The sequence below is a fragment of the Octopus bimaculoides genome, chromosome 4 (genome assembly GCF_001194135.2).
Source record: "Octopus bimaculoides isolate UCB-OBI-ISO-001 chromosome 4, ASM119413v2, whole genome shotgun sequence".
In the NCBI taxonomy this organism is placed as follows: Eukaryota; Metazoa; Mollusca; class Cephalopoda; order Octopoda; family Octopodidae; genus Octopus; species Octopus bimaculoides.
In genome coordinates, this window is record NC_068984.1 from 18,212,635 (window position 1) to 18,224,643 (window position 12,009).

General features: G+C 35.1%; 1 protein-coding gene across 1 annotated transcript in view; it reads left to right on the top strand.

Annotated features, from left to right (window-relative positions):
* Positions 1 to 12,009, top strand: part of LOC106881370 (kinesin-like protein KIF13A) — a 696,895-nt gene that overhangs the window by 292,944 nt on the left and 391,942 nt on the right. Inside the window, 1 exon segment of the mRNA XM_052966922.1 lies at positions 5,964 to 6,056. Within this exon segment, the coding sequence (XP_052822882.1) occupies positions 5,964 to 6,056 (93 nt within the window).

Consider the following 12,009-nt stretch of genomic DNA (forward strand, 5'->3'; position numbering starts at 1 on the left):
AGATCAGGTTATATTTGTTTCCCCAGACGCGTTGCTAAACTACAGTTTTTTTTCTTCTTTTGTTGTTGTTGTTTTGGTTATCCTTACAATATGATTTCCTGGTAAATCTGGTGTTGTGTATTGATTGTATGAATAGCAGTATCAATTTCTAACATAAGTTCTAGATCTAGACTGATTGATTAATCAATGAAATAGCCAATATGATAAAGAAAAATAGAAAAATTGAAGAAAAAATGCATTTGATTTTATAGATAAATGTAAAAGATCATTTGTGATAATTCGAGCTTCAGTTTAGAAAAGTTAGGTTAAAATGTTGGAAAATGTCTGAAAATGTTATCATTTATATTTTTGTTTCATTAGAATAGAGATAAAATGCCTTAGGTTAGATTTAATTTTCTACTGAATGTTATTCACATAGAAAAGCTACCACCAATGTGGCATAATGTGGCAAGGTAAAGAAACTGAAAAATACTCCATTTTTGTTCTTTTTGTGTATGCATATGAGAGAGAGAGGGAGCTTTTTTTTTTTGAGTGAGAGAGAGAGAGAGAGAAAGACAATGACTGGAAATAATTTTACAGTTTACAATAGAGTTAAATTGTATTCTATTGACTGCAACCGAATCTTGTTCACACATTACTGCTACACTGCACTGCAAACAAGACTGTACCATTTCATTATCATTGTGTTTCTTACGTTGTTTTTTAGCATTGTTAACATCACCATTGTATAATTACCATTACTGCTGTCAACATTATCATTATAGCAGCTCTATGTCAAACCAGCCACCGCCCTACCTTCGCCTTTACTATCACTGACTGGCTTCCTTAGTCATGTGTATTGTCTTTGTATGCCATCTTGTCTCATATCATCTCCGTGTCTATTACTGGCATTGTCTCTGTTGCCATTATAATAATATCAACATCCTACTTGTTAGCACCATTATTTACATCATCATTATCTTCATCATCATTTAACATTCCTTTTCTCCATTCTTGCATGGGGGCAGACAAGCTTTGTTGACGCAGATTTTATTGAGCTGGAAGCTCTTCCTGTTACCCACCCTCGCTTGTCTCCAATATTTCCCACAGCCAGACCAGACATGTTTTTGACAGAAAACTGGGAAAGAAGAACATTCCATGCATCATGGTGATGCTTATTCACAACCATCACATGATGACAGGACAAGGTGTACATACAACACATACACACTGGACTTTTTTCAGTTTCCATCTACCACTCACTTAGCCCAAGGCTAAGTAGAAGACACTTGCTCAAAGTGCTGCTCGGGGGGATTGAACCTAAGACCACATGGTTGGGGAAGTAAGCTTCTCAACCACACAGCCACACCTAAAGCTAAACATATGCTTTAAACTCATTTCTGATTACATCAGCTTAAGAATAGTCATTCTTTAATCTATCTATATTGTTTTGTACCATTCTGAAGGAATTTTTTTAAGCATTTTATTTTTCTTCCTGTTAATGGTTACGGTGTTGGGGCAGAGGAGGCTGTACCAATGGCCTTTGCAGACTTTCTGAAACTGAGATTGGTATATGTTGAGTTGTTGTTATTCTTGAATAACGGCAAGGTCACTGATAGGGGATAAACTTAGGTTGAGTGGGGGTGGATTTCTGGCCAATAATGTTTCGGGGAAAGGTGGACTAAGAATTTGTATAAACAAAATGAATGCCTAGATGAAGATACACTAGTGCAAGCCTGGCTGTGTGCTTCACAAATTTCGCTTTCATAACCACATGAAGGTGGCGAGCTGGTAGAGACAGCACGCCGGGTGAAATGCTTAGCGGTATTTGGTCTGTCTTTACCTTTTAAGTTCAAATTCTGCCGAGGTCAACTTTGCCTTTCGTCCTTTCGGGGTCAATAAATTAAGTACCAGTTGCTTACTGGGGTTGATCTAATTGACTGCCCCCCGCCTTCTCAAGATTTTGGGCTTTGTACCTAGAGCAGAATAGAACAATCACATGGTTTCAGGTTCTGTCCCCACCGTGTGGCACCTTAGGCAAGTATCTTCTAAAATAATCACAGACTGACCAATGCCTTGTAAGTGAATCTAATAAATGGAAATTGTGAGGAAGCCCATTGTGTGTGTGTGTGTGTGTGTGTGTGTGTGTGCTTGTGCATGTTTTGTTCCTCCTCCCCCACTACTCGATGAACATCATTGGTTTGTTTATGTCCCCATAACTTAGGAATTTGGCTGAGAAAGCAGTAGGATAAATTCCAGGCTTTAAAAAAAAATTACAATAATACTGGTGTTGATTTGATTGAATAAACTCTTCAATGCAGTGTCCCAGTATGGCCACAGTCCAGTGACTGGAACAAGTGAAAAAATAACTAATAATGTTTAAATATAAATCTTACAGAATAGCATGTATGGTATATAATAAACTGTGCATCGATCTAAACCTTTGTAGTTCTGTCCAGACTACAGAAATGAAATTCCCTGTTAGGTTCTGAGCTCAATTTATCTTGCTATACTATAGTTTCATCATCGTCATTTAATATCTGTTTTCCATGCTGGCATGGGTTGGGCAGGAGTTGGCAAGTCAGAAGATTGTGCCAAGCACTGTCTGTCTGTTTTGGCATAGTTTCTATGGGTGGGTGCCCTTCCTAATATCATCCAGTCCTAAATCTGGGTGTTTGTGTGTGAGTTCGTTGTTCAACAGCCCTACCTACACAGTGGGTAGAAAATTCTAAAATATCAGCTGTCATGATTTGTAAACACCTAATAATTTATAAACATCTAACGCTTAGTGATTGTTTAAACATGCTGAGGTGCAAGCATGCCTGTGTGGTTAAGAAATTTACTTGCCAACTTTCAGGTTCAATCCCATCGCATGGCACCTTGGGTAATGTCCTCTACTGTATCTCCAAGCCAACCAAAGCCTTGTTAGTAGATTTGGCAGGCAAACATGAAAGAAGCTTGTCGCACGCATTTGTGTGTGCATTTATGTTTGTCTTGACTTTGGGTGATAGTTTTTAATAAGAGACACCATCATACAAGCTGTGTCCTTTGTTTCCTATATTCTATGAAAACTTTTCTGGCCATGGGGAAATACTACAGTGCTTGGAAACTGACGAGGGTTGGTGATAGGAAGGGTATCCGGCTGTAGAAATTCTGCTGCCATGAATTGCATCTGACCCATGCAAGCATGGAAAAGTAGATGTTAAACGATGATGATGTGTCTGAAGTTCTATTTGTAATTTATAAATTACATTTTGTTTAATGGTAAAGTAAGATTTCAGGCCTCTCAATCAAACTGCTCTAAAAAGCATTGCTGTGATAAGTTCCAATCATCATGTGCATGAAGAAGAAAAAAAAATTGAGCATTTTGCTTTTATTTTTACATGTTTTTAAAAGACATTATTAATTTGTTTGCTTATTTTGATCCATGATTGTACTGTGCATGTAGCCATATTAAACAGCAGAACAACATTATATATAATGATTGATATAGACTAATACACATGAAATAAACTCTAATAAATTGTGAGTTGATGAAAACTTTATACTATTATTATCGTTCTTTTCAATCTGAATCTGCCAATTCACTTAGATTGGTCAATCTGATAACATATTTCAATTTCAACGTGTGTTTAGTTAATTTCCTTTCTTCTATATTTTAAATTATTTTTGAGATTTTGACTAATTGCTTACATTTCATGCTGTTAGTTATGCCACTTCAGAAATATTCTTATCAGCGTGGAGTGTGTTGCTAATAAAAATATTCTGTATTTGAGGTTCTTTTTAAACATTAAATTAGATGTACAGACGAAAGCTTTCCGATCTTACCATTGTAAATATTGTGAAACGCATGCCTTAGGTTTAAATACTAATCAGTTAATTATACCCCATTATTGTTATTGTGGTTTTAGTTTTGTTTTAATTGCATGCAAGGTCAACTATATTAAACACTGTCATGAATAATAAAGCAGATAGTGTTCCCAAAAAATTTAAGTATTTGTGAATTGTTCACAATATCTCTATTAAGCATAAAGCAAACGGCTGCAATACACATTGTATTCAATATTCTATATTTATTCAGAAAAAGCTATTGATCTTCTAACTTGTTGAGGAGAAAAAGAAAAGAAAAATAAAGCAGAAAGCTTCTGAGCTTCAAAAACACATTAATAAATCATTTTGTATTCATTATGATACAGTTGAGGGCATTTGAATCTTTGACCTATTCAATGTCATCAATCAGTGGTGCATTCTCTTGATGAGAGCAGTATCAGTGAGAAAACAGCTGTATATTAATGTATTTTATAGTATTTACTATCTGTCTCCCAACATTAAACAGGAACCACACAACCTTTTCAATGTTTGCTGCATTGCAATACCTTGCAAGAATGAATCTTTTGTGCATTGTGCTGCTCACTGCAACAAGGAGTATAAGTGTTGCATTGGAACCATGGTGCTGAGAAATATAAATGCATGGCAATTCAGCTTTTTGTACAATAAATAAATAAGCTATTTGTTCATTAATGGTTATGAGAGATTCACATAAATATGGCATTCCTTCTTCATATTTCTTAACGATGTCACCGTGAAGTAGGTTTGTCTGTCTGTTCCATATCTCCTTTGTAAAAAATAAAGACCAGTATATAAGAAAGGCTTTTATGTGCATTTAACAAAATTCCAGACTGTCTTCTTTAGAAATGGCCATATGTCTCACTTAAAAGATCTCTTCTTTTCAATATCTCTCTGAGCAGGGACATCAATCAGTTTTCCACACTCTGATTTTCACAGTCAAGTTACTCTCTACGTTCGCTTTCAAATTAAACAGACTCACCTGTAATTGCTCTCTAAAATAGACTTTGTGCTTGTTATCATTTACTTGTCCCACTTCAAAGTCCATTTAACTCTCAGGCTCCACTGAGTAGTCCATAATTAGTTGGCTGTTTGTATTCTTCATTGTATGTGTGAAAATCCATTTGTTACAAAACTTTTATTAGCATGATGTCTTCTTCATATTTGCCGCCATGACCATAATACAGTGTCTTCATACCTTTCACCATGACGATTCTGTGTTATCGTCTTTATTTCTTGTCACAACTATAGACTTTTTGCACACTTATTATCACTAGAAACTAGGGGTACATTTTGTCTGGCTATATTAAATACTATGCAAGGTGTCCAACCTAATTTGATAAATGCAAGGGAAAGTAAATGATAGAGGGATAGGACGTGACAGTAATTTAAAAAGGGAGAAGTTATGCATCTTAAACTGGTTCCTTCATATGGAACATGAAGGCAATAACTTGAGAGTATCTGTTATCAATAAGGTAAATATTTGTCTATGCCAAACGGGAGATGGTATAGAAAATTTTTTTTACATGTCTTATGAATGTTTAATGATCTTTCCTCCTTATTTCAATCATTCTAATGAAAAAAGATTATGGAGTTGAGGTTCTCTCCACTTACTCCCTTTTTGACTTTTATAGATTTTTATTAAACATTTGTCTTGCCTGCTTTCATAGATTTTGTTTAAATTGTTTAGCTGGTGTTGGTTGTCTTAATTATAAAATTTCCAATTGATTCAGTTATTACAATTAATCCTGTACAACATGATATGGGTGGATTTTAATAAATTTCTATAATTTGAATATGTTTGTTGATTGAATGATAAACTGGAAAACATTTATCAATTAAAGTTTTTTTTTATATATATTAAGCAAAAAAGAAATTGGGGAAAAAAATATTTTTGCTCTATTCAATTTTAATCGAAGTTCTCATTCATAAAATAATTTATAAAATGATAATTTTTATATCAGAGGAGTTGAAAACTTAATTATTATACTTCTTTGAAATCCATTTGGAAAATATTCCCAAAATCCTTGGCTCTGCACTTTACAAGAAAATTCAACCATTTTTTCCCCATTATATCGATTTATCATATATTTGCATATATGAATATTTCATGTTTACATGTAATTTGTCTATTTTAGGCCAAGCAAAAGTGTTTGAATGTCTAGGACGAGATATTTTGAAACTGGCATATGAGGGTTATAATGGCTGTATTTTTGCCTATGGACAAACAGGTACTTACTTTTTCTAATATCTAATGTAACATGTCACCATAGTGTTTTTATATGCAAATTCTTAACTTTATATAAAAAAAAAAAATTATCATTCTTTAATATGTTTATGACATTATTCACATTCTGTACCATCAATGGCGTATTTGCTGAATATCGTTTGCGATATTGTGAAGTGGAATATTTAAAATAGATCGTATTAAGTGTTTTCCATCTCCTGCATAATAATGTTTTATATGAAGTAACAACCCTCTTGAATTTGGATACATACATGAATAAAATAATAGCATAGGCCAACAAAGGAGCTCCTATGTAGTCACTTGTCTGGTAGAAGTAGTAGTTGAATGTTCCTCAAATCACACACTATTATCTTGGAAATGGAAGGATATAATCCTGGATATGTGAAAAGAAAGTGCTAGACACAGCTGGAAAGCTTTCAATAATGGGCCTTGTTAAGGGCCATTAATGAAGTTGATTTAACATGGGCATCAAAGTAGATAGAAACAACTAAGAAGGTTGAAAAATTCAAGGAAATTTGAAGATTTGGGTGATATAAAAAATGTGGGGTTTGAAATTAAAACTAGTAATCTTAAGAAATATTGTTTTGGTTGTCATGAATACGATAAGCTTTAGATGCAACAAGAATAGTTTACAATTTGTGGTTGGTTTTACATAACGGAAGGTATGAAACTTTTGTTATATAGAACTCACATATACCATAGCAGAAAATCCTTTTTTCTCTTTTAGAAAGTGTAGGATGTTAGACGGAGAAGAGGAGTTTGGTGTAATAATGCCTGCTTTGATGGAACTGAAATTTGTGATTGGTAGACTTATTCCTCCCTCTTAAACTGATGTGTAAGCAACACTTGTACTGAACCATGAGACAGCTTTTATTTAGCTACTTGACATGCTAGAAATACTAGCCAAATTTCCAAACACTAAAAAGAAAAGGAAGATTTCATTGCATACATTATGTCAGTGGAAAAGACCAAATAGTTATGGCTGAAATGCTCTACTGGAGTTGACTTGGGGCCCAAACAGCAATAACTGTTGATACAGATAATGACATTTGTAAACTCTAAATACCATAGAAGCAGTATGAGAAAATATTTCATGAAATTTCTGTTAATATCACTTGAAAGATTTTGTAGAATGACACATGAGATTGGTGAATATTTGGATGCCTCACTCAACTTCACATTCAGAATAATAGGAGCAAGTTCTCTTAGGAGACCAATTACCAAATAATATACATTAGTATGAGATCTAATCACTCATTCAATACTGTCTGAGGCACAACATGTAAATCAATAAATATGTTGGTTTTGCTTCAATGAAACAATATTTGACCGGGCATAAAATTATGAATTACTAGCCAAGACCAAAAGCAAGAACATCATTGCTTGGTTTAACCCCTCATTTAATGTGATTGTCCACACTTGTATAAATAAAGCAATTCTTCAACCTAAGCAGTTACATATATCGAAGTGTCTTATGGGTTTAAAGTTATGTGAGGTTACAATACACCAGAGTAATGAGAATGAATATAACAATCAAAGGGAACAATACACTAGCAACTAACAAGAGTTAAGCTCCTTGGTCAACTTTTGTTTAAAGGAAAATGTCTCTCACATCAATATAAGCCAGCAAGCTATGTTCCAGCTAAAAATGACAGTCAAATCTCCCATTCTCATTCCTAACTGTTTCACATCCACTGAAGGTTACTAACATCTACACAGATATCTACATGGTTTGAAAGCTGTAATTCCAAACTAATAGGCTTTGGAAACTTATCTTCAGGATATTTTGTTGGTGTAGCAGTTTTTGAGTATTATGTAGGGAAAAATAATGTGTTAAAATAGAATGCATTTAACATTGATCTGATTTGAAATTGGTGCATGTCCTGTCTTATATACGACTGTTAATTTGGTGAGAAATATGTTGATGGTTGCTAAACGCCTTTATTAGTTATTTGCTTGAATTTTTACCTTAATAAGCAAAATAAAAAAACTGATAGCTGTAAACTTCACATATCTAGTTCACATAAAGAAGCACTCTTCCTCTGGAATTTTAATATTACCAGAATAAATAAAAATTTTAGCTATGAGAAATATTTTCCATTAGCTAGCTACCTAGAAAATTCAGAAAAGGAATGCTTCAAAAGATGTTTTAATTATTAAAACTGAAAATGCTGTTCATCTTATAAAAGTATTCTTCTTTTGACTTATTTGTTAACAGACTGTTCTTGTCATAAGGTATTTTAATGGAAGGCAATTTTAAGATGCTAAACTTTTTGAGAGAGGGCTAGTTTCCTTTTTCTTTCTTCAGTTTGTTTTAGCTTACATCTCTCTCCTTCCCATTCCATATATAGAAATATATACACACACACACACTTCATCATCATCATCATCATCATCATCTTCTTTCAATGTGTATTTTCTATACTAGCAATGGTTGGACAGCTTGCCTGGAGCGAGTAAGGCCGGTGGCCGCACCAGATACCATTGTCTATTCTGATATAGTCTCTATGGTTGGATGTCCTTCCGAATGCCAATCACTTTACAGTGTGTACTGGGTGCTTTTTATGTGGCACTAGCACAAGTGTCAATTCTGCTATGAGGAAGAGGTCTTCTTGAGTACAGCAAAGCACCAGATATCTCAGTATATATATATATATATATATATATATATATATATATATATATATATATATATATATATATATATATATATATATCAATTAAGAAAGAGAGAGAGAGAGAGAGAGATAATGGCCAGGCTAGCCTCATGCCACTCTGAATTTCTGCTCTTTGGGTACACAGTTTCTCCAGACAATTTACCACACACACACATATAGACATTGACATACATTTATAAATTTTATTTATATAACTAGGTTTTCTATGATTCAGGTTCAAACCAATAAACCTGAAGTCTCTCCTAAAATGATTGATAAGATTGCATATATGTGTGTGTAAGTGAAGGGATTGATGAGAAACAGTATATAATAATAAAAAAAAAAAATCTAGTATTTATTAAAGGATGTCAGTTAAAGGCTGCACTGTACAACATTTGCACTTCTTGAAAGATCCCGAATTGCTGGCAGTTTGTCATTTCTCCAGCTGTACCCCCTTATGAAGACATGTGAAATAATTAAGATCCCTTACTTGAAAAACAGGTGAGGATTAGCAACAGGAAGGGCATCCAACTGTAAAAAAAATGCCTCAGTAATATATTTGTCTAACCTAACAGTTCTCAGCCATTTTTTACCTCTCTCTTTACTCTTTTACTTGTTTCAGTCATTTGACTGCAGCCATGCTGGAGCACCGCCTTTAGTCGAGCAAATCGACCCCAGGACTTATTCTTTGGATACCTAGTACTTATTCTATCAGTCTCTTTTGCCAAACCGCTAAGTTATGGGGACGTAAACACACCAGCATCAGTTGTCAAGCAATGTTGGGGGAACAAACACAGACATACAAACACACACACACACACATATATATATATATATATATATAGGATGGGCTTCTTTCAGTTTCCGTCTACCAAATCCACTCACAAGACTTTGGTTGGCCTGAGGCTATAGTAGAAGACACTCGCCCAAGGTGCCACGCAGTGGGACTGAACCCGGAACCATGTTGTTCGTAAGCAAGCTACTTACCACACAGCCACTCCTGCGCCTGATTAAATATTATATTATTAAGAATTGTATAGAAAGATGTTAAAAATATTTTGTGTATTATAAAAGTATAACCAGTTTATTTGACATAAATTTCAGCAACAGAATCTTAAGTGGATTGTTAAGGGTCATATGGTCCCCAGTTGAGAACCCCTGGAATCCATACTTGCATTGAAAAATGAACATAAAAAACAAACGTATTGCTAATCAAAACTAGAAATCTTATTCAAAGGGTTCAGTTGAGAAACCAACCCAGCAAAACATTATGTTATGTCTCAGTGATAACAGAATCATCAATGCAAGGAGATCTTGCTTCTCGTGCTATTTGAACCAATATATTAATGTATAAAGCCATGCTGCTATGCTGCACAGGAGAGAAACAGAAAGATAGAGAGAGAGAGAGAGAGAGAGGAGGTGGGAATATCCCTCTCTAGCAAAGTGTGCCAGTGAACTGTCAGATATAAGTGAAACAAAATAACATAGCAGCATTACATGTTGATTCACAGTAATGTTAACAGATGACAGCACCATACTATGGTGCATTTCCTTTCAGTTAATCCTGGGAAGGTTGTCAAAGCTTGCATTAAAAGGGAAATATTTTTAGAACTGGGACAAAAGCCAAACAGCAAAAGCAAAGACTTGGTATTTTGTTTTTACTGCTAGACAAAGAACATTTTAAAATGCCACTATATATATGTATGTATAATAAAAATGGTTTTTGTATTATCTTACATCATAGTTTTGACCAAGCAGTGCATCTCTCTCTCTCTCTCTTCTCTTCTACTCACATTCTCTGTCACCCCATCCCCATATTAATCTCTCTCTCTGTCTCTCTCTCTCTCTCTCTCTCTCTCTCTCTCTCTCTCTCTCTCTCTCTCACGCACACACATACACACTCTTCCTGCTGTTGCTGTCACATTCATCCCCTGAAATGCTTGTTCATTCTTTACATTTCATTCTAATTCTCCCATTCTTAAACTGGCATGCATGCAGATGCGATGCGCATACACTCACTCCTGCAGGCATGTGCATGCTGTTGCACATGAAAACTCTTTCGCATCTTGCTCACACACTTTCACTGTCTTCCTCTCTCTCATTTTCCCCCAGGCTCTTTCACTCTCAATTATTCTCTCTCTCTCTCTTTCTATTATTTTGTGTGTGTGTATGTATGTATATATATATATACACACATATATATAATTCTCTCTCTTTCTTGCTATCATTCTCTCTATTATTTTCTCTCTCTCTCTCTCTCTCTCTCTCTCTCATTCTTTCATTTTGTCCTCTCGTTTTCTCTCACTATCTTATACCATCTCTCTCTCTCTTTCTCACAAGCTCCCTCCCTGCCTTTCTAAATCTCTCTCTCCCCCTCTCCCATTCATTCTTTCATTCTGTCCTCTCGTTTTCTCTCACTAACTTATTCCATCTCTTTCTCTCTCTTTTTCTCACAAGCTCCCCCCCTCTCTCTCTCTCTTTCTCTCCATTTCCCTTCATCCCACCCACACCAAAGTAACCTATAATTTACCACTTAACTTAAATGTTGAATATTATCAGACATGATATATACTTCATTCTCAAATCAGATTTATGCGATATGGTTGTGGCATTGGCCTACAACATAAATCTCAAATCATTCTCTATATTTCTTCTTTACCTGTCATTCTCATTTGTCTTCAATTTTTCTGAAGAATGATATCAGAAATAGCATATTATACTTATGTATATGTCACACCTGTCATGTCTTCCTGTAAAATTCTATTTGCTTGTGTATTACACACACTATACAATTCTTATAAACAACGCATGCAAAATAGTCTGGAGGTTAGAATTATGCACTAACAATCGCAAGATTCTGGTTTCAATTCCTGGACCAAGTGGTGCATTGTGTTCTTCAGCAAAACACATCTCCTGCTGCTCTGTGATAGCTTGAACACCTGTTGCCAGTGCTGCTGGACTGGGTCCTGTGCAGGTGGCACGTAAAAAACACCATTTGAGCGTGGCCGTTGCCAATACCGCCTGACTGGCCCTTGTGCCGGTGGCACGTCAAAGCACCCACTGCACTGTCGGAGTTGTTGGCGTTAGGAAGGGCATCCGGCTGTAGAAACTCTGCCAGATCAGATTGGAGCCTGGTGCAGCCATCTGGTTCACCAGTCCTCAGTCAAATCATCCAACCCATGCTAGCATGGAAAGCGGACGTTAAATGATGATGATGATATATTTATATATGTGTATATATATATATATATATATATATATATATATATATATATATAT